The sequence below is a fragment of the Chenopodium album genome, chromosome 11 (genome assembly GCF_948465745.1).
Source record: "Chenopodium album chromosome 11, dcCheAlbu1.1, whole genome shotgun sequence".
Lineage (NCBI taxonomy): Eukaryota > Viridiplantae > Streptophyta > Magnoliopsida > Caryophyllales > Amaranthaceae > Chenopodium > Chenopodium album.
In genome coordinates, this window is record NC_137844.1 from 57,744,555 (window position 1) to 57,768,135 (window position 23,581).

The following is a 23,581-nucleotide window of genomic DNA, read 5'->3' on the forward strand; positions in this document are numbered from 1 at the left end:
TGAGGGTATTTCACTCAAGGAAGAAAACCCAGTTTCGGAAACCATGGAAATCGGGATCCTGCCTTCAGATATCCCTATTTCTGATAAATTTCTTGGTGGGTCTTCAAACATTGAAGGCCTTCAATCGGAGGAAATTCCCAGAAAAGAAGAATTTCCAGTTTCGGAAACCATGGAAATCGAAAACCCTTGTTCGGATTCACCTGAATCTGATCAAACCCTAGCTGGGTCTGCAAAAATCGAAGTGAATGGTGAAAAGATTGATGGTGTTAAGAGTAGTAAAACCCTAACCGAGATTAGCTCAGAAGGGGATAAAGAATTGGAAGATGGCATGTTATTCGAAATCCCAGATGTTAAAGAAGGGGGTGATAAATTGGAAGATGCCCAGATTTCTGAAGCCCTAGATGAATCAATTAAAGAAGGGGGTAAAGACATAGACGATGCTGAGTTCAGCAAAATCGTTAGTGAATTGCAAGAAAATGAGGTTTTAGAGAATTTAGATCAAATGATAGATTTTGGTGATAATGGGGAAGGAGAAGATTCACCAGATAGGAAGGGTTTGGGATACTATCCTCTTTTTGGGTCATATCATCAAAATTCTAGACCAAATGGTCCTTGGACTGAATTTGGCTCACCGAATCAGTGTATGTGTACTCGCTGTATCGAGGACGAGGATGAGGAGGATGCTGAAGAGCCGTATTCGAGCAATCATGCTATGATAGGGCCGATGCGTAGACCGTATTACGTTTCTAATGCGAGGCATATGGGTATGATGCATAGAGATCATCATCATAGGAGGCATTGCAGGAGAAGGAATCATCGTTTCTGTGCAAGGCATAGGGAAGCTGAGATGTATGGTTTTCGCTACCCGTATTGTAATGTGAGAAGAGGTAGTGAAAGGTTGCGGCTTATGGAGTTTTCTGAACCCGAGCCGTGTCATGTGGTATGATCTGCTTCTTGCCTTTATAAGAGCTTAATGTCTTTGTTGATTTATACATGGATTACTGACATTGCAATATATTATGGAGATAAGATTGAAAACAAGTTGAACTTGTGAATAGATGAGTTTGAAATTGTGAAAATTGGCTTAACTTTGTGAGTTTGAGTGATGATAAACTGATCATCCCTTTGTTACTTTGTTGTCGTTGCAGGGAGCGGGTCTAGCTAACCTTGGAAATACATGTTTTTTGAATGCAATTATGCAGTGTTTCACTCATACTGTTTCTCTTGTTCAAGGGCTTCTATCACTCAAACACGCGTCATCAAGTCATGGTGAGGCTTAGTTTGGTTGTTATTGAAGTGGTAATGGTGTCATTATTCTCTTTTGTTTGAACTTGAAGGAAGGATTAGAAGTCTGGCTTGGTGTTCCTATTGATTTTGTTACTGATGTTTACTGTTCAAACTCTTTGGTGTTTGGAATGTAATTGTAGGTGCAGATGAATTTTGTGTGCTATGTGCTGTGCGTGACCAGGTTGAGTTTTCACTGGGGTATTCAGGGCGGGTGATATCTCCGACATACCTTGTGGATAATTTGAGCAGTATCCTTCGTGATATAGTACTTGATTTGTATTTGATGTAGTTTTGCCCTTTTTTGTTTGTGTGATTAAATTGTATTTTTTTCTTCTAAGCTAATGAGATATTTTGGAAGAGAGCTATGCCTTAGTAAACAACATTTTTCTTTTTTAGGGAGCGGGGGGATAGTTTGAAGGAAAAAGAATTAACAACTATATTCTCACTGTGCTGTAAGACAATGTGGATTTGTGGCCACAATGGCACATCTTAAATTATGAAACCATGTTCAATATTTTGTTATCTTTGACCTCAATATCGTAGAAATTTCCTCTTTTTTCCAGAGATACCAACAAGAAGATGCTCATGAATTTTTACAGTGTTTATTGGATAAGCTTGACAGTAATTGGTCAAAGTATGAGGAAAGTGCTATTGATATATCAGCACCTGGCTCTTCTCCATCATCATCATCATCATTTGATGATACATTAGTGAGGCAGATTTTTGGTGGTCGTCTTGTTAGCCAGGTAGATATTGAATTTAACCTCCATGGATATTTGTAGCCATTTAACTTCCTGTTTGAGTGACTGAACTACATATTTTTGTCTTATTTTAGATTCGCTGTTGCAATTGTGGTCACAATTCTGATACTTATGAACCTCTAATTGACCTGAGTTTGGAGATTGAGGACGTTGATAGCCTGGAAAGTGCTTTAAATTCCTTTACAAAGGTAGAGAGTATTGAAGACACAGAAAAGTTTACATGTGATGGTTGCAAGGAACAGGTGAAAGTAGAGAAGCAGCTAATATTGGATCAGGCTCCTTCTGTTGCTGCCCTCCATTTGAAGAGGTTTAAGAGTGATGGTGTCATGGTTGAAAAAATTGACAAGAAGGTCGCCTTCCCGCTGGAGTTAGACTTGGGCCCCTACACCAAAGGCTCAAATAGTGAGAATGTATGTTTCTATAGATCTTTTGCGTTCAATTTTCAATTAAATGCATAATCATCTTTCTTTCTTTCTTTTTTTTTTTCCTCCTTTTTCCTTTTCAGCATTTCATTTAATAGTTGTGAACATTGTAGTGATCATACATATGGCCCTACCATTTTGTCATGCTTCACACAGAGAGCTCCCCCTCCCGCAGTCAATAGTTTTGGAAAACATCTGCTGTAAAATAGTTGTACATTAATTCTATCAAGTTTCTAGAATCCAAACCTGCTGGTTTTGTGGAGTGATAACTCTAGACTTAATTGGTGAGCCAAGAATTCTAAGTTTGGTCAACTAGTATCTTCATGGCATGAATCCCCTTGCCATATCAATGAGACGATTATCATGTAAAATTGTTTTATTGAAATTTTTAATATTTTTATGTTTTTAGAAATAATTCTATAAAGATTTAAGGTATAAAGGTCATTGCTTTTGTGCAGTGAATTGTGCAGGAAGAAAAGGAGAAATTGCTAATGCTTTGTGTTTCTGACTAGTATGAGTACTTAAATTTTGGTCCTGGAAGGCTGGAACTGGATGACTACTTGCATATACTTCATTCCTTATTGAGGTTTTTTTGTTTAATTTGATCTTCCCAATCGGCATCCCAAACTCACCCTAAAAGGCTTCTCTGCTTAGCTGTTCATTTAGCTATCTAATCTGGTATTAATTGTATTTTTTGCATTCTATGTAGGAAGATTTGAAATACGAACTATTTGCAGTTGTTGTGCATGTTGGCTTTTCATCCACTTCAGGGCACTATTTCTGCTTCATACGTACTGATCCAGAGAAATGGTATCGATTTGACGACTCAAAGGTATTTTTGATATGAACACACCATGTGATTTTGGTTTCTGATTGTTCTGCTTTTGAGAAATTATACAGATTATTGGTCGTTGATACTGAATTTATAATCCTTAGGTCACTATGGTTTCTGAAGAAATTGTGCTTTGTCAAGATGCATACATTCTCTTTTATGCGAGAAAAGGCACTCCATGGTTTGGTAGCTTGATTGATAAATGGAAAGTTGAGTGTCATCAGAAGATCTCCTGCACTTCTCCAAAGTCTGTTTTGGATGACATGAACCTTCCATCTTCTTCATATTCTGTTGGGAGTGGTCTTCATGGTGTTGAAGTTGGTGGAAATAGGAATACTATTGGAGACACTTCTACAGTGCCTACAACTTCTACTAGTGAGCAGCTTGGACAGGATAAGTTTGAAACTAAAGCTGGTGCTGCGATAAGACCTCATGGTTGTGACACTTGTGAAGCTGATGGAAAGAGGGATGTTACTGGGGATGCTTCAGCCACACCTGCAACTGAGTTAATGCAAGATGAGGTCAACACGAATGCTATTGATGCCCAGGATTCTGTAGTACCAAATCAAATTTCTGCTTCCTCTTGGAGCGTGCCAAATAATGTTGAGGTTAAGGATGATAAATTTGAACTTGATGTCCTGTCCTTGATGGACGAAGATGATGTGACTGAAGACAAGACACCCTCTAAGAAAGTTGGAGACATTGAACAGACTAGTGGTGGAACATGTACCTCTTCGCATTTAGAGAACATGTCTGGTGCTGAGCCAAAGGATGATATCGGCATCAAACCTTCTACTCCTGCAAGAGCTCCAAGCCCGGATATATACTCTGATGAGGAGCCTCCAGGTAAATTTTATTTAACTGATGAGTACCCTTAACCTCTTTTAACATTCCTGAATCCTGATGGGTAGTAAAATTAACTGTACATGCATTAAATGGAAACTTGCAGAAGAGGCCTTTCGTATCCCACTCGATCATCTCAAAATAGAAGACAAGTCGTCATCAGCTAAGAAGTTGATCAATAAAGAGAAACAGGATATGAAAAGGAAGGAGGCGATGAAATGTGCAAGGTCAATGCCCTCAGGTAGGCGCCAGTTGTTTTTGGCTGCTATAAATGGCCCGCGGACTGATAGTTCATTGTTCAAGAGAAAAAAAAGACTACAATCTCCCAAGAAAAGGGTAAAAGTCAGTCCAAAACGTGTCTTGCGGCCTGTTACAGTTTAGCACAATTTGAGGTTCTCAAGTGTTTAATGTATCTTGGTCATTTTGCTCAACTGACGAAATTCTACTTCTCGTGGGCTAGCCTTTCTGATTGTCGATATTTTGTAGAGATCTGGGTTTATTTACACCTAGGTGTCTCAACGGATTTTTCTGTATATGGCGCTACCCTTATATGGCATCTTTTATTTTGAAGTATTTTTTTCTGTCTGCGGTCTTGTGTTTTGAAGTATATTTTTGCTGTCTGCAATCTTAATTTTTTGTGTATATTTGCTGCCTACAACGTACCATTTTGGTCTTTTAGGTGTGAAAGAGATATACAAATTGAAGACGTTGAGAACTTGAGATATTGTTTCACAAATAATCACAATCAAATGGAAAATCATATACTGTATTTCGTATTACAACTTTCATGCATTTTATCAGGCTTAAATTCTTTAATGTTGTACAGCTTGTTTCCGAAATTAAAATTTATTATGGTCAGAAGCGCATGTAGCTTAGAAGGCCGTGTTTTAATCTATAAGCCAACTTAGATGAGCTTATAGTGGAACCAGGCTACCAGCATATCCTTAGGGCATGTATTAATTACCACCCCCATCGCCGCCAGCAGCTCCATACCCACCAGCATGGGCTCCACCAGCAGCATAACCACCTCCACTACCAGTTCCGCTGCCTCCACCACCACCATATTGTCCTCCTTTATCGCTAGAACCTTCCCCGTATCCACCGCCAGCTCCACCACCACGACCATATCCACCACCTCCACCACCGACATAAGTCTCACCGCCTCCACCTCCACTTCCCGCACCACCTCCACCAGCGTACCCCCCTGCCCTACCAGAAGCAAACCCACCTCCTTGGCCCCCACCTTCACCGCCCCCATATCCTCCAGCATGCTCCCCTCCAGAAGCAGTAGCACCACCACCGCCGCTACCACTACCACCACCTCCCCCATAGGCAGCACCACCTGATGCTGCAGCGCCACCATGGCCTCCACCATCACCGCCACCATAACCACCGGCATGCTCCCCTCCAGAAGCACTAGCACCACCACCACCGCTACCACTACCACCACCTCCGCCATAAGCAGCACCACCTGATGCTGCAGCGCCACCATGGCCTCCACCATCACCGCCACCATAACCACCAGCATGCTCCCCTCGGGCACCGTATGCTGCACCTCCACCACTACCACCTCCTCCGCCACCACCATAAACAGCACCACCACCAGAAGCACCACCTCCTTCACCACCACCGCCTCCATATCCACTTGCATGGGAACCACCTCCACCATAAACCGTCCCACCACCAGCCTCACTTCCACTACCTCCACCACCAGCATATCCACCTACTTCAACACCGCCACCAACATGTCCACCAAGCTCATAATTGAGGAGAGTTCTAGTGGCAGAGCAAATGCCTAAGCCTAACACCAAGAATAAAACAGAATAAGATACATTGTGGAGAGCCATTTTGAGAATGTGATGTTTTTAAGTAATGCTGAAGAAGATGTATTTATAGGGATGAAATTACAATAACAAATGGCGCACAACTTCCACTGCAACAGTGGTTGAAGCAGCTAGCACATGACAAAAGCCTAAGAATTTGTAATTGTTCGTTCGTTCCCACCTTCCACTATAACTAAAGCAGAAGCCCAACTCTGGAGTTTATTATTGTATGTAATTCATCATCATCATCATCAAGATCAGATTACTAGTAGTTTCTCTGGTGTGCTCCGCTACTGTCTCCCACATTTGAATAAAATTCTTTTTATAAATCTGTATAGTTTTAATATAATAGTTTTTCACTTGTATTAGTTGTATATTATAGCGCTTTCTTGATAATTATGGGCATTAAGCACTGATATTAGTTAATACTTTCCACATCACTTACATTAATCAGAAGATATCTAATCCTGACCAGATATTTATTGTTAGTAGTGTCTTGTTTTCCTTATTTTACAATTGAATAATCTTGTTAATCACACATTTATCCAATTATTCATACTGTCATGCAACATAAAGCATAATTATGCTTATGCTTATATAAATTTTAGGATTTGCTTGAAGACAAAAGGATTTTTTGCAGTTTGCTATAGCCAACTTGTCTAATTAAGTACTTACCAAATGAAAAGGCAACTTATTAAAGATATAAGTTAGAATAATTCAGTACATCAATTTATAAATATTGCATCTACTTGCACTTAGAGCAACTTGTTTAATGTAAGATTATTTTTCTTTTTCCACTTATTAAACGAAAAGCAAATTTGAAGTATATGCATACTTAGCGGGTATTGTGATGTTGATCTATCTCATGTTATTAATCAGCTAGGCGATAACTTCATTCTGATCTGATTTTCACGACTGGAAGAAAAATTGCTGATTGTTTAGTAACTTTAGTTACATATATACATGTTTGATTTATGATTTATGTCTCGTGAAGAAATGGAGTAGTAAATAAAAGAGCTGCAGAATGGGGTTTTTGAGATTTCAGCACTCAATTTACTACGTACTTAGTTTCCTCGCTTTATCTTGTTAGCTATAAGCCAAAGGAAGATATATATGGTGCAAATCAAGAATAATGTGTGATGACTGATGTTGAGTGAGCTGTAGCATATACATAGTAGGAGACATAAATTGTGAATTAGTGATGCCTGAGCATGCAAGAGTGATTGACGAATCAACCCCATCAATAGAAAAAGATTTTCTTAAGTGGGTTAATTCATGCCTATACATATAATGAAACTTAGGACCTCAAACTAAACACTCGATTTATGATCGGGTGAATAGAGTATACTAATCAAACCGAGGCACTCAAAATGAAAATTTCACAATTGATGATATTTTAAATTTGCCTGTAAAATTCCTTAGGTTATTTTTTATTTTTATTTTTTTTTTCGTGTGTATATGTGCTTCCTTATTTCGAAGTAGAGGGAATTACTAGTTAAAAATGACATTAATGTAAACAAGGTATTTGTAATTCTTAAGTATGGTCCTGTCATGTAAATATTAAGACTATAATCATATTGGCTTCTACCAGCATGTAGCCACAAAGAATGTATTGATTTTCTAGATTGTAATATTCAGAGTACATTGGAATTGAATTGCGTTCACTACTTTCATAAAACAACTCTCAAAAATGTAGGAGGTAAATCATAAGAAGTTTTAATAATCATCAAGTCATCAACATATGAAAAAAAACCATTGTGAAATTTAAACTTTTACTTGGTATTTAAGATGATTAGGCCACTATTTAAGATAATATATGCGTATTATTTTTCTTTCATTTTTAAAACTACAATTAAAATAAATTTTCAATAAGGTCTCATATATTCTGCTTTGTTGATACACGTTTATATAAGTGAAAACCAAGTGAATAAAACATACCTTGACTATAATTGTTAACTATACTTCTATCACCCGCATTCATTATATACAATAAAATTGAACTTTAACTCAATCATAGGTTCTTTGAGACATCATTGTAATATTGTACGATTTTAACTCAATCATAAAATGAAACTTAATCAATTGCTTGTATTGAAATTCGTATAAGGTTACATGTTACATATAGAAATCTGGCAATATCCTTCAGGCTCTTACAGTAATTGCCTGATAAATCCGTATTCTTAAACAAAATACTTCGTTCCACATAAATAATAATACTTGATTACTTATTCTTGATGAATTAAAATTCTTAATTGTATTGTATGCAGTCAAGGTCTCAAGGATACCCACCATGGGCACCTCCTTCACCACCTCCAGCACCACCACCGTATCCACCTGCATGAGCACCACCAGCATAGGCACCACCTCCTCCCGAGCCGCCTCCACCACCTGCACCATATGCATGCCCTCCTCCTGCAGCAGCACCACCTGCTCCTCCTCCACTACCATATCCACCACCTGCAGCTTCGCTACCACCACCATAAGCACCAGCACCGCCACCACCGCTTCCACCACCACCACCGTATGCACCAGCACCACCTCCACCATAAGCTCCTCCGTGGCCACCACCTTCACCACCTCCATACCCTCCGGCATGCTCTCCTCCTGCAGTTGAAGCACCACCTCCACCAGAACCTCCTCCGGCACCACCAGCATATGCACCGCTACCACCAGAGGCGTAAGCTCCACCATGGCCCCCATCTTGACCTCCACCATAGCTTCCAGCATGTTCTCCTCCCGCACCATAAGCACCACCTCCACCACTTCCACCACCGGCACCACCACCATAAGCACTCCCACCACTTGCACTAGCTCCACCATGACCTCCGCCTTCTCCACCTCCATATGCACCTGCATGCCCTCCTCCTGCACTATATGCTCCACCACTACCACTGCCACCACCACCTCCACCAGCATGAGCTCCAGCTCCAGCACCACCATAGGCTACACCACCTCCTTCACCAACTCCACCACCATACCCACCAGCATGCTCACCACCTGAACCATAAACAACTCCACCACCAGAACCACTACCACCACCACCACCACCGGCATATCCTCCTACATGATCATAAGTGAGGAGAGACCGAGTGGCCGAGGATAACCCTAAACCTAGTAACAAGAAAAAAGTAACATAAGAGATTTTTTGTGAAGCCATAACAATGTATCTATTGTAGTGTTCTAGTGAATTTGTTTTTGTTATTTGAATCCAAAAACCTTGTGATATCCCAATGATACAAAACATGAGGTATATATAGGAATTGGATAGGGAGGTGAGGAAGCGTGTAACTTGCCCTTGCACTAGCACTAGCTTGGACGACTTAAGAGTGGTTGAGGCACATGGATGACAAAAGTCCATAATCCCACTAACTCTTTCCTTCTAGCTTGCAATTACTTCTACTTTATCAAGATATTAGGATGCATGTAGTTAGCAATTTTTGTCTACTTTTGCTGTCTCCAACATTGACTTTATATTAGGATGCATCTTATCATCATATCATGAAATTATATGTTTGTTTCTCATTTTAGAAACTCCGTATAAGTTCATTTTACTAGCTATCATATATTTAGTAATAACATGCATCATTTTACATTGAAATAGTACTATTACTACTGCTAGCTTTAGCAAATACGAAGTATAAATTAAAAAATGATGCATATAACTGTTGCGCCAATTCAAATGCTTGGTAAAGAGGTAACATTGGTGGTAAAATAATACAATACGTGCAGTAACATGTGCACCAGCAGTCCAGCACCGTCGCTGTTTAAGATCACTGTTAAAGATCAATCAAATCTTTGGTTAGATTTAATTAAAAACAAACTAACCCTTATTACAGTTTATTTATTTATTTATTTTTACCGCCGTCTAATGAATTTCATTGATTAGAATTATGGTATGCTATTGAATTGAAGCAGGAAGTTCTGTGTCAATAATGTTCTCGACTTCGTATTTGATATGTGCCCACCAAGATTATTATTATTGTCTCATTGATTTCTTTATTTAATTAGGTAAGTAATTGTGATTATCAAAACTTATTACACTAACCTTTTAGACACTTAATTATTTTTTAATAATTGTTAGAAATTTTACTTATCATTACTTTGTAATTGTTTATGAAATAAATACTCGTTCATTGAGTCTATATTAAACGTCAAAATAATTCTATCCTAATATAAATGACAATAACTGAAATACATAGTTCGTGAAAATAATAATTTTTTTTTTTTTTAAAACCAACGTGAAAATAATAATTTAATAGTCGTATGAAGTATATGATTATCTTCCGTTTCACATATGTCCTGTGAGACAACCCATGCCATATAAGTTATCTGATCAAAATTGAAAGCCACTATATAATATAAACACTATATCATGAAAGAATAATTTCAGTGGACTAGGGCAACTATACAATATATAACAAGAATTAAAACAAACGTATCAATAATATTAGGATTGGAGTTGCTGCATGCATGTCTCCACTATTGACTTCAAGTTATTAGCAATAATGCTCTCTAGACTAGAACGACCATAGCAAACTAAAGCTCCAAATTCATTTCCTCCAGCTAACGTTGCACTGATTATATATCTTCCTGTATAATTTAGCTTAAAATTGTAAAGCTAATGCTGCGATAATTTTCTTTTATCATCCGCAAGGACGAGTTAGGTTTTGTTCTTTTGCTAAGAAATAATATTATATTAAATTAAATTGATTGAATAATCCCTGATTGATTGAATAATCTCTGACTAAACAGTGTGGCCGGCCACATATAAAACTTTGTGCATAATGAGCTAGTGGAGTACTAAAGTTTGTATATTTTATGGTAATGAAGTATGACTTTACCTTGAATTTGTATATTTTGATTGCTAATTAAGCTCATTATGAGTGATTTAGCTATACTTTTATTATCAAGTTTATGTGTGTATAATTAACTTGGATATTTTTTACAACATTGATTTGTGACTTAATTGAATATTCATGCATTAACTATTTATTGGTATACGGTTGATGAGTGATGGTGACACAACACCCATAAAATCTCGGATCCGTCATAGTTTGTATGACAATTCTAATTTCACATATACTACTACGTATATACTTATCAATGCATTCTTTTTTTTATTGTCAATAGGTAAAAAAAAAAGTATTAAATTCTCAAATGTAAATCATCAAAGCTAGTTAAATAAAAGCATATGATGTTTCAAAAAAAATATAATAAATAATAAAAATTAAAATAAAAAAACATATGAAGTACATAAGCCAAAATATTACAATTAAAAATAAACAAAAGAAGTACTGTATAAGTTATTTTTTCGGTATATATGCAATATGAAATTCCGAACGATCGTTCATATTTGGAAAGAAAAGGACTACGTGATTCTGAATTTTGGAATAAAATATGGTGGTTATGACCCAAAGTCTCAACTTAATTAGTGGTTGATGACTTTGATCATCCATGCAAAACATTTTACGTACTATGGAGGCTTTTTAATTAATTGTAATTGAACAATATCTACAAAGAAAATGAAAATTCATTAATTGCAGAAGCAATAAGAGTATATTACAATTTTATGCAACAGTTTGCAAGCATTGCACCGTGACTGTTGCTTACACAATCATATTTATAAATAATACATACTACGTATCATTTTAGTTCTTGCGAAATCCATTGCTATGAGCATGACCAACCCTTATTGCAAATGAGTAACAATCAGACAAATATTAAAATAAGAGCCATGAAGTTAAAGCAAAAGCTAGGTGAAGTTGGCTCAAATCAATATATGAATTCAATCAAGGCATATATCCTCCATGAGCACCCCCTTCACCGCCACCGGCCCCACCCCCATAACCACCAGCATGGGCTCCCTCAGCAATGGAGCCACCTCCACCACCGGATCCTCCACCTCCACCGGCACCATATGCATGACCTCCTTCACTAGCACCTTCTCCCGCTCCACCACCACTACCGTATCCACCTGCTGCCGCTTCACCGCCATAAGCAGCACCGCCACCTTCCCCACTTCCTCCTCCGCCACCACTGGCATGTCCACCAGCTCCGCCAGCACCATAACCACCTCCATGGCCACCACCTTCACCACTAGCATGCGCTCCTCCAGCTCCATAAGCACCACCACCGCCACTACCACCACCGACACCACCACCATAGGCAGCCCCGCCACTAGTAGCCCCACCTCCATGGCCTCCACCTTCACCGGCACCACCTGCATGCCCGCCTCCAGCCCCATATGCTCCACCACCACCACTTCCGCCACCGGCACCACCACCATAGGCAGCTCCACCACTAGCGGCCCCACCTCCATGGCCTCCACCTTCTCCGGCACCACCTGCATGCTCTCCTCCAGCCCCATACGCCCCACCTCCTCCACTTCCTCCACCAGCACCTCCACCATAGGCAGCTCCCCCACCAGCTGCACCACCTCCTTCACCACTTCCACCACCATATCCTCCAGCATGCCCACCACCATGAGCTGCTCCACCCCCTCCACCACTTCCACTACCGCCTCCACCTGCATAGGCAGCTCCACCGCTAGCTGCACCACCTCCTTCACCACTACCGCCACCATATCCTCCTGCACCTCCACCATGAGCAACTCCTCCACCTCCACCACTCCCACCACCTCCTCCACCGGCATAACCACCTACACCAACATCGACACCAACACCAACACCAACACCGGAATGTCCTCCAAGTTCATAAGTGAGAAGGGCCCTGGTGGCAGTGCACATACCTATTCCTAACACCAAGAAAAAAACAACACAAGATATTTTTTGCGAAGCCATATTGAGATGTTTGTAAGTGATGGTTTTGGGATGCTTAGATATATGGTATTTATAGGCATGGGATTAGGATTTAAAATAGCGTGTTACTCGCACTCAACATGATAAAGAAGGGAATGGATTACTCATTGTTCCCACTATAAGGTACTACTTGCCAAATACAAAGCATAAGCCGCTATATTTTCAAGTTGTATATCTATTAATTAGCTAGTAGTAGTATAATTCTCTTAAGTGTAATATAGCGATTAGTGACAGTATGTAGTGTTCCTCCGCTGTCTTCCAACACTTGAATTATAACGTATTAGTAATTTTTTTTTAAAAAATTATATTTCTTCCGTTTTAGAAAAATAAAATTTCGAAATAAATATTATTTATAACAACAAAAATAGTTATGTGGGATCTTATTGAATTTGGCTTAATTAATTCTTCTTCTAAAATATCAAAAAAAAAAATTATAATTTTTATTTATTGATATTTAAAATATTAAATTTTGAAGTTTATTTGCATTTAATCTTATAATTAGTTCGTTCCAAATCACTCCCTAATTTGGAGAAATCTAATCCTGATTAGGTAACCTTTGTCCTGCTCATTTCTATTTGCTTAATTATACTAATACTATAGCTTTATGAGATAATGGGCATATGGACTGATTTAATTATGCATACCCTATCTTGTTGCAACTCACTATTGTTAACCAAGTGCATGCATTATTTATTAATAATTCAAATTCAAGAGAAGATAATATTAGCTGATAAAATAAATTGTAAAACAAAGGATTGAAACTCTGGTACAATAAAATGTAGAACACAACTAACCATGGCACCTTAGCGTGCATAATGTTGTTTCATGCTCATATAGTCTGATAGTCATATTCTGGTTATATTTCGTATATGTTTAATTTGAAAGACTCGTAATTATTTTCCACCATGTCTTATTCGCGTATAAATGATAGATTAAGTTACGTGTTTTCACATACGAACAATCTTATATCAGGTACCCCCAACAATCCACAGTTGTTCTAAAATAGGATTTGAAAGCAGATCACACCCTTTTGTCCAGTTTCAGGTTTACAATACGCTAGATGATAGTTTCTGGAACGAGATGTAAGCTATTTGCACATTTCTGAAATTCCTCCGTTTCTTTTTCTTTGAGTAATCTGGCTAACTTTTTAAGAATTAGGCTTTTAATTAAGTTCTGCAATTATATAAGCTAGTAATATTTCATGAGTGACAGGATAACTATATTACAGTCAGAATAGTTAAATGTGTGAGACGGTCTCACGTAGGACTAATCGGACAAATAAAAGGGCTCACAAGTCACAACAGAGCAAGTATACACTAATGAATTGTATGTAGACTTTTCACTTTTGTGCTCTAAAGAAGATCAGAAAACTTTGAAGCAAAAGGCTGAAAATTTAGAAGGGCTCACAAGAGAACAAGTCTGCAGTTCTGCACTTAAGCATAATAGTAACATAGAAAGTATATGCCACACAAATCACAAAAGAAACATTATGTCTCAAACTCTCGAGCTGTGGATGCATACATTCTTAAATAATAAACTACCGCGAATATCCTTCAAATTATTGGTTACAGGGTGCATACAATTTTAACAGTACATTGCTTTCTCAAACTAGGTAGAATCAATGTTTTCCTGATAAGTTTGGTTGTTTAGCTAATTCTTCTACTAGCTAAGCTATATATATCACATAAATGAAGAAGTGGCTCAATTAGCTACTTGTTCAGAGCAATGCAATAGGGAGGATTGTCGTGAGAATTAATAGCTTCAGATTTTCACTGACTATGTTTAATTTTGTTTTACATTTTGAGTACAATGACTCAGATTCTGACAATCACAAACTCACAAAGTTCATAAACCAAATCAAAAAGGCTGATGGCTTCTAGCCTTCTATGAGTTCTATCTCTATCTTAAAAAGCTCGTAACATCTAAAAGAATCGCGATACTATATGAAGTTTCAGACAGTCTTACACAGGGATGATGAATCTGCTACTCTGAGAAGCTGCAAATATCAACATTAGCTACGACTGCAGAAGTATTTTTCAAGCATCTGACAACAGCACTAGTAAAACTGTACATTGCAGCTAATAAAATTGAACATTCCTCAAGCTTATATTGACAAACATTTGAGAGTAGTCTATTGATAGGCGGTCGCACACCTAACAAAAATAATACCCAACTAAACCTCCTAATATGTAGTAAGGTAAGTCAGGGTCGATCCCACAGAGAAGGTAGTATCGATATTAGGTTGCTATGAATAATAACTAGTCGAGTCAATCAAAATAAGGTCAAAATTATTATACTACTAAAGCGAGAAAATCAATAATAAAAACATCTAGAATTAAGTATCACCACTAGCATAATCAATACAAGACAAATTCTTACCCCAACCAATCAATTATATGTTCACAAGGAAAGGTACGCCCTATAAAATACCAAAGATCTCTCCCAAGTTGTCAATGACTTCCCTAATTAACAATCAAACCTACTTCCGTGGAATCATGCAAATTAAAGACATTAAGTCTGGCACCCTAACTTCCCAATAATCCGTTCTACCTACTTCCGTGGAGAATTTCATACCTTTAATTGATCTATTCAAATCCGTCAAAACCCAACTCCCATTGAGATCAAGACAATGGAATAATAACAATACCAATTATCCCTAATCTAGTATTGGCATAAGTACAATCAATTAAGCATGAACAATATAAATAATTAATTGAGAATTTAAAAGAATAAATCAAGTATTAATCATGGCTAGGGTTCAACCTAACCCTAGAAAATAAGACTGGAATAACATAATAAAAGAGAATTAAGCAAAGAAGAAAATTATTACAAGAACAACTCACTAGCCTCCTATATGGGGTTGCTGCTCCTAGTTATACATCATGCGGCTCCCCCCAATATTATCCCTAATAACTAGCTATATATTAGCAAGAGCCAAACGTAATATTGGAGTAGTTGAATACAATAAAAACTCCCGAGAAATCAGCCCATACAAGCCCAATTTCGTGTACAAAGTACCAAATACGAGCAGGCCACAACCTGGTTGTGGCGCACCTCTGCCGGCCACAGGCGGGCTGTGGTGTGGGCTGCCACACCACTCTTCTTCTTCCTTTTGACGTGCTAGCCACGGGTAGGTTGTGGAGGAGTGTAGTAAGCCATATCTTGGTTGCGGGGCAAGCTTTTCTTGAATGTTTTTCAATAAATTTCCTTCTCTTTGTCATATAAAAACATCTCCAATATATAGCTCAACTCACACAATAGCCTATTCATACAAAACAAACAAAAATATCCCGAGAAGAGCAATATCGAAATATATAATAAAATGATGCTCAAATAAGCAAATGTAGGAAGAAAGCACGACAAATATCATATAAATATGGCATATAAATACACTAGAAAAATGCCAAAATCAGAACTTTTTGCAAAGCTTTAGCCATAAAGATTATTAGTAAATAAAATAACACTCCCTAATAAAATGTTATTACCCCTATAAATTTTATCAGAAGTAATATAAGTTGAACATTTTGGCAAATTCTTACTGATCTGCACTAATTAGTGAACAAAAGGCCCTTTCTAAAAGTCCATATTAATTTATAGCACCACAGTCTCCAGATAGTGGCTTCATAAACCCATTTCAAGAGGGATATCAATCTTTTTAGCCTCTTTTTGCATGCATGCACAAAACTACACCAGTAATATCATTTTGCTAGCTGCTACCAGTACAATCTAAATGGTCTCTCAATATATCACATAATATTCATGTTAAAATGACAGGAACTGATGCTAAAGTTTGTTTTAGGATGAAGAGTACGAATAGCATAGTCGAAATATTTCACTTTTGCTCCTATTTCATATCCTCACATGAGCAATAACACAGCTTTTCTTGTCAGTTCTGCCAAAAGTTAAGAATAAGAAAGGCCAAAAATAAAAATTCGAGGAATCCATTAATTTACTCTGCTCTCCGGATTGTGATTGTACAAGACCTCTGCGAGATGGTGTGATTAATTTTATCAATCTACCAAAAATGGTTTAAAGTAAAATCAGAGACAATTACTTGTACATACAATTAACTGCATCATTAATCAATCAGTACCATGAAGTGGCTGTATGGGGAGAGCTCATGATTTATGAAGCATGAAGTAAAATTATGAAGCAACTATAGGATTGATAAAGTTACATGACTACATATTGTAGGTTCTTCATGGACTAATGAGTATCAGTTACATTACTACATGTAGTTTTGAATTTTCAATCTCATTATTACTAATGTAGGCCAAGTTTGGAATTGGCGATTTGAACTCAAGGATACCCACCATGGGCACCTCCTTCACCACCTCCAGCACCACCACCGTATCCACCTGCATGAGCACCACCTGCATAAGCACCACCACCTCCTGAGCCGCCACCTCCACCTGCACCATATGCATGTCCTCCTCCTGCAGCAGCACCACCTGCTCCTCCTCCACTACCATATCCACCACCTGCAGCTTCACTGCCACCACCATAAGCACCAGAGCCACCGCCGCCACTTCCACCACCACCACCGTATGCACCAGCACCACCTCCACCATAAGCTCCTCCATGGCCACCACCTTCACCACCTCCATAGCCCCCAGCATGTCCTCCTGCTCCACCATATGCACCTCCTCCACCACTTCCACTGCCACCACCTCCGGCATATGCTCCAGAACCACCGGCGTAAGCTCCTCCATGGCCACCACCTGCACCACCTCCATAGCCTCCAGCATGTCCTCCTGCTCCACCATATGCACCTCCTCCACCACTTCCACTGCCACCACCTCCACCATATGCACCACCACCCTCACCTGCATAAGCTCCTCCATGACCACCACCTGCACCACCTCCATATCCTCCAGCGTGCTCTCCTCCAGCACCATATGTACCAGCACCACCTCCACCACTTCCACCACCACCACCACCGGCATAAGCACCTCCACCATATGCACCGGCTCCACCGGCTCCACCGCCTTCACCACCACCATAACCACCAGCATGCTCTCCTCCTTCACTGTATGCACCACCACCGCCACTTCCACCACCACCTCCACCAGCATATCCACCATGTGCTACACCGCCTCCTTCACCACCTCCACTACCATATCCAGCAGCATGTCCGCCATCATAAACAGCTGCCCCACCAGAACCACTACCACCACCACCACCACCCGCATAGCCCCCTACATGTTCATAAGTAAGGAGGGACCTAGCAGCAGAGGAGATGCCTAATCCCAATAACAAAAAGAAAACAACACAAGAGATTTTGTGGGCAGCCATGGGAATGTTTTGAAACTCAGAAAAAGATGATTACCAATGATAAGATAAATGGGTATTTATAGGGATTGGTTCTTGCAGGGGAGGGCCCTAAAGCGTGTTACTGGCACTAGATTGGTTAAGGCACATGGAAAAGAGAAGATTATTGACCCTACTATTTGGACCATTTTAAATTCCCAAGAATGTAGTTGTTTTAGACTTTTAAGTGTACTTTGTGCTGTCTTCAACATTGAATTCTAAGTGACCCTATAATCCTTCTTACTCTCTACTTGGTCCTCCCAAGGATATACATTGGTTGTGTAGAGAGAGTTCACAGTATACATCATTTTATTACAAGTAGTCAAGTACCAAATATGAAATATGTTTTATGCTACAAGCAATGATACAAAAGCATAGAACAACAATAATCCAGTTTATGCAGTAATCCATAGCAATGAAAGGCAAACACAAAGGCACCTTCCTTGTGATCCTTACTCGAAACTATGATCAGTTAAATTTGGAGTTTACAGGGACAAATTGTAAGTTGTTAAGCAGAATAAAAATGAATAAGAACCTGCCATATCTTAACTCCTTAAGATCAACTTTATAAACAAACATGATTCGAATCTAAATAGTTGATTGAATCTTTTCATAAATATTGAGCAGTGTAATGACTTTCGTACTTAAAGTATTAATCACAAAAATGATAATTAAGCATTCCTTGCTTAAATAAATTATAATAAATAAAATAAAAATAAATAAAAGCCGAATACTGTCTATATATGGAGTAAGATCCATGGCATGGACAGGATATGTAGTTCATGTCTTATTCCTGCCGCTAAGGAACACTACATTTGATGGCGTAATTTCTAAGACATATTACCAGCATGCTCAAAACTCAGAATTCAAGCAGTCTGCTAAGCTAACTGCTACATACATCTCTGTTCTCAGAAATTGATCGATTTTATGAAAACTATTAAATAAATCTAATTACATCAGAAAAAAATATGAGATATGTTTTGCAATCAGTGTCACCAAAGTCAGCATGCGACAGAATGGGTTGCCGCCTATGCTTCGGTCCCCATGTGAAATACTACTAGTGAGGATTTAAAGTTTAATGGGTGCTATCCAACCAAGCAGTGTAGTAGTTTTTACACTTTTGAAATCACACACCAAACATTTTGTTTATACTATGATCTCTTCGTCTTGTAAGTCAACCAAAATCCACCATATCTTTTATTTTAACAAAAAGAAGCAGACAAGAGTAAGTGTTAGGAGAAGATCGAAATGAAGCTCAGATTATCAAACAGATGAACAAGAGAGATCTTTCTACATTCTAGCACACATGAGTACACGACCAGTGTTTTTGCATCGAATAACTGAGCAATTCTCAGAACATGTATGATGCAGAAATGTATATGTCTTGGATGAAGGCAATTGCAGTCCTATTTGAAGCTAAGTAAACTAATCTACATAAGCATACTTAACAAATATACCCTAACTATAATCTACTATAACTTTGTCAAAATTGTGAAGGATTTAACTCTAGGAGTACGTCTGAGGCACTTGTCCAAAGACCTAATACACAAAAGCTCATCCTGCGATAAGGCCTGGTGGTCAAGATTACAATCTTTAGTGCCTCCGGCCTTCTACACAACCAAAAAAAAGTAAAGCATTGTGATGCAACCTCCATTATTGACTTTAATCAGCACCCTTATGTTACAAGAGAATAACCCCGAAAAGGGGGCGAAAAAGTTCAACACTTTTCTCCTACAGCTAGTAAGGGTACAATTCTTATCTTCTGATCATTACCATTGCAAAGCTAATAGCTACACTAGCATCAGTAGTGGAATATCACATGGTACAGACTTCCTTCAACTCCATATACAAATAAATGGGGGACCCATCCATCTTGCTTTGCCTAGCTAGTGCTTGCATCTCTTTTTCTTTTGCAGACTGAAGAAGCAAGTGAAACCAAAAACAAAGTGCTTTCACATCTCTTTTTTAGCTACTAAAACTAGAATATCAGTTCGGTTTTGGTCATGGAACACGTACTAATGCAATCGCCACTCAGCAAGTCAGCTTTGCTTGCAGTTCGTTATATGTCTTAAACTATAACATGTAAATTTGAGAAATTTGTTCTCTAATTGGAACAAATTGAAAATTTTAGTTGATTTGGACAGATATAAATCTACAATCTACAAGATTTCTGTATTTGCATAGTTTCATTTCTGTATTCTCAACATTAAGTTGTGTTATTCATTATCAGTTTCCAATCCTCAAAATCAGGCTGCACGATATATTGTCTCACAAGTCACAACTTAAAAAAAAAAAAAAAAAAAAAAAAAAAAAAAAAAAAAAAACGTCATTTTTGTTTAGAGGCACCAAACTATGCATATTCCAGCCACCACAAGTTCACAACCATCAACTAAACCTTCAGTCATCTAAAGTGCAATAAAATAATTGATACTCTGTATATGCTACCACAAATCCACAATCACCTGAAGTATCACTACAAACATTTACGATGTACCACCATAACCATATGAGATACCACAGCAACTATCTTTATCTAAACGGCATCATATGACAACTCTCATGGCTGAGGTGTAGTTTCTTCATAAAACAAGTCTGTAAACACCTTTCTATATGCCACTCAAAAGAGCCTAAATATGGCTAATTAGTACATCCACTATAGTACAATTACCCCTCAAGTCCTCCACTAACTTCCTATATAACAATTTCTTCTCATTTTTATGTGTTTAATGGAGTTTGTTTGGTATCTGATCATTTAATTAGATTCCACTGACAACTTAATTATAGATAATCAGAAAATCAGCATTACTCTTCATCTAATTTTAAAAATAAAAAAATAAATAAAAAAATCATTTAATTTACGTACTTTTGATTTAACATGCAGTACATAGAGCATTAAGCGAAGTGGAGCAGCAACCTATCAAATTTATTGTTAATTTGGGATAATGGAGATCAAATGCTGCCCCCATTTATCCTTTTAATGGAAACTTTATTTTTGTTTTTCGGATAATGCAAAACAAACATCAGCCTTAATAAGGACTACTAACATTCTTTTTAGCATAAGTTTTTTGCCATGCTGTCATAATAGCCAATCAAGAGTGGAGGATTAGCAGAGCCATTATATTTAATATCTACAAGATTGGCTTTTCTGATACGTTTTCTTTATAAATAATACTCATTGTACTCGTTGGTTATTAAAATATTCCTGACTTGTCACAGGTCACTCCATTACTTTGACATTTTGCGTTGTTCACACACCCACTTTGACCATTTTTTGCTAACAAATGAAAATATTATATGTTGGGTTGGCATTAAAGGACCACTTGGGACCATTAAAAGCATATTAGCATTAAAAGTCGGATTATTAATAAAAATCAAAAGGTGGAATTATTTTGGGCGGATGAATCAAAGGTCGGATTATTCCGGACAATTTTTCCTTATCTTAATGTAGTATACTCAAAATATCAAAGCTTTTTACTAATAGGTAGTCTAAGCTACTGATGGTCAAACTTATACAATAGCAAGCATGTTTAGTCAAAGTGAAACAAGTAATTTGGAATAGAAAGAGTAATTGTTGATTAAGAGGTTCAATAAGTGAATTAGCCATAGCAAGTTGAGGCTAAGCTTTATTACCTACTTGTTCGGTTGTTCACTTGTTCCATTTACCAACCAGTAAGCTTTAATCTATCACCTAGTCGATTGCAGCTTTTTTTTCCTCTTTCTTTTTCTTTTCTTTTTTTTTTTTTTTGCATTGCAGTTGAGATCCTTGATTCCGTGAGGGTATCATTGTATTGGTTAGTTCTTTTTCTAACTTGTGTTGTTTGTAATGTTTTGCGACTGAGAAAACCCATTGCTTATCTCATGTTGAGCATTGTTTCAGGATGAAGACATTTTGGTAGACAATTTTAATTTCCTTAGGCATTTTAACTAAGTGTGGCTTGATTTGCCGGATGAATAAAACTATTCCTTCCCCGTTTTACACCTACAAAACTACATATGATTAAAGATGGCATGAATTAATTAAGACTAAGATCCAAATATGGAATGCTAGAATAAGGGTGGAAATGAATCCTCTTGCTACTTCAAGCGATATCAGTTAGCAAACTCCCAACTAGCTAAGATGGGGTTCAAGTTGCTTCTCATATGCACTCCTTACATTCAAAGACTGAGGACTTGAGTAGTGAGGACCGCAACTTTTATGCTGGGATTGTGGAACAGTAATACACTACACCTAGGCCCACGAAAATACCCAATTCCTTCCCTTTTTGGTAGTGGGGGCATAGCAATAAGCATTTAGAAATGTGATCAAAGCTAACAGAAGTCTCTTGTCACACTTCCCATTCAGTCTAGATAGACTTGGCAAAACTGAGTCATATCCGAGAATACGATCCAAACAAACTCAAAATATTCAATATTAAGCGGAACTGTAGAAGAGATTCAAAATAGGATCAAATGAGTCATCATCCTAATATGATCCAAACATAATCAACTCGAACTGGACATGTTTTGGATGATCCATTTGTAAGGTGTCATTCTAGAGAGGCAATGTTAAAACCAAGAGCAAGAAGTAAAATAGTATACTACTCCTGTAAGCCTGTCCAAAATCTTTGATGAATTGACCTCACAAGCTAAGGAATGTCTGCGTTTTTTAAGATGGACCTATTCCCAAACTGGATTACTTTGATTAACAATCCTAATCGGCAGAGCAAAATAGTAATTGTGAGCCTTTTAGAATATTTAGACAACATTATCCAGGAAGCCTAGAATGTCCACAGATATACAGTTATATAGTTTGGTTTATCAGAAACAATATTTCTACTATATGAGATGGATGGGTGAGCACAATTCGCTGCATAGTTTTGTTTAACTAGTTCACAAGATCCGACGAGTTCAGGAAGTCTATACATTAATGAAGGATTTTTTGAGGAAAAACTTGAGGATAGGATTAACCTTACCCCCCTGGAAACACAGGGTACCACATTCCAACTTGCAACTCCCAAAATGTGATTAGCAAGAGATGAGAGAATTTGGCAAAACACTAAGATACTTGATTGGAAGCTTGAATTTGTAATTTTGAAGGTGATTTATTATTGAAGGGAGATTTTTATGAGCTTCCAACATCATTATAACAAAGTACAGCCCAAAATTGACCACACTGTTGTTGGTTTTCCATAGTGACCCACTTTCGTCCAGTACTACTCAACATCAGACATTATGCTTATATCCATTTAGCTGTTACACCCACTCTCAGTCTCACTTCTAGAAAAGCAAGGATAGTGTTGATGGCGAAGTCTTCAATGGTCGCTATAATGAAGAAGAAAATATGCAATTTTCAGCTTCGCATGGACATTATTAGTTTATTACTATGCCCCGGGGTTGCAATATTGATTTTTACTTGATTTTGGAAAGGAATTGAGACTTGAGACTTATGATAGATCACAGCAATTAGATCTTTTTCATCCTATTGCAAAAAATATATAAGGCAGAA

The 23,581-nt window shown here is 38.0% G+C and overlaps 4 protein-coding genes across 4 annotated transcripts; 1 reads left to right on the forward strand and 3 right to left on the reverse strand.

The window, feature by feature from the left end:
* On the forward strand, nucleotides 1-4,726 carry LOC145569393 (uncharacterized). The gene is made up of 8 exons (XM_081628739.1): nucleotides 1-940; nucleotides 1,149-1,269; nucleotides 1,428-1,535; nucleotides 1,831-2,033; nucleotides 2,123-2,458; nucleotides 3,180-3,302; nucleotides 3,407-4,148; nucleotides 4,252-4,726. Exons 1-8 carry the CDS (start codon nucleotides 44-46, stop codon nucleotides 4,524-4,526), a joined length of 2,805 nt encoding a protein of 934 aa, XP_081484865.1. The 5' UTR covers nucleotides 1-43; the 3' UTR covers nucleotides 4,527-4,726.
* Nucleotides 4,727-5,101: 375 nt separating this feature from the next.
* LOC145566976 (uncharacterized) lies at nucleotides 5,102-9,125 on the reverse strand. The gene is made up of 3 exons (XM_081626222.1): nucleotides 8,318-9,125; nucleotides 5,731-5,868; nucleotides 5,102-5,616 (listed from the first exon to the last, which is right to left on the reverse strand). The coding sequence occupies exons 1-3, from the start codon at nucleotides 9,123-9,125 to the stop codon at nucleotides 5,102-5,104; spliced, it is 1,461 nt and encodes a 486-aa protein (XP_081482348.1).
* A 2,355-nt stretch (nucleotides 9,126-11,480) lies between these two features.
* On the reverse strand, nucleotides 11,481-12,771 carry LOC145567915 (uncharacterized). The gene has a single exon (XM_081627336.1). It carries the CDS (start codon nucleotides 12,766-12,768, stop codon nucleotides 11,758-11,760), a length of 1,011 nt encoding a protein of 336 aa, XP_081483462.1. The 5' UTR covers nucleotides 12,769-12,771; the 3' UTR covers nucleotides 11,481-11,757.
* Nucleotides 12,772-16,923: 4,152 nt separating this feature from the next.
* On the reverse strand, nucleotides 16,924-18,103 carry LOC145567916 (uncharacterized). The gene has a single exon (XM_081627337.1). It carries the CDS (start codon nucleotides 18,079-18,081, stop codon nucleotides 17,086-17,088), a length of 996 nt encoding a protein of 331 aa, XP_081483463.1. The 5' UTR covers nucleotides 18,082-18,103; the 3' UTR covers nucleotides 16,924-17,085.
* Between the last annotated feature and the right edge of the window lie 5,478 nt (nucleotides 18,104-23,581).

What these genes read in the sequence shown, in the direction of transcription:
- LOC145569393 (XM_081628739.1), top strand. Translation starts at nt 44, where the DNA reads ATGGAAATCGGGATCCTGCCTTCAGATATCCCTATTTCTGATAAATTT. An exon ending in ACACGCGTCATCAAGTCATG is followed by an intron (nt 1,270 to 1,427) that starts GTGAGGCTTAGT and finishes ATGTAATTGTAG; the next exon opens with GTGCAGATGAATTTTGTGTG. An exon ending in CCTTGTGGATAATTTGAGCA is followed by an intron (nt 1,536 to 1,830) that starts GTATCCTTCGTG and finishes TCAATATCGTAG; the next exon opens with AAATTTCCTCTTTTTTCCAG.
- LOC145567916 (XM_081627337.1), bottom strand. Translation starts at nt 18,081, where the DNA reads ATGGCTGCCCACAAAATCTCTTGTGTTGTTTTCTTTTTGTTATTGGGA.
- LOC145566976 (XM_081626222.1), bottom strand. Translation starts at nt 9,125, where the DNA reads ATGGCTTCACAAAAAATCTCTTATGTTACTTTTTTCTTGTTACTAGGT. An exon ending in AGGAGGTGGTGCCTATGCTG is followed by an intron (nt 5,869 to 8,317) that starts GTGGTGCTCATG and finishes GTGTTGAAGTAG; the next exon opens with GTGGATATGCTGGTGGTGGA. An exon ending in TGGTGGTGGTGCTGTTTATG is followed by an intron (nt 5,617 to 5,730) that starts GTGGTGGCGGAG and finishes CTGCAGCATCAG; the next exon opens with GTGGTGCTGCTTATGGCGGA.
- LOC145567915 (XM_081627336.1), bottom strand. Translation starts at nt 12,768, where the DNA reads ATGGCTTCGCAAAAAATATCTTGTGTTGTTTTTTTCTTGGTGTTAGGA.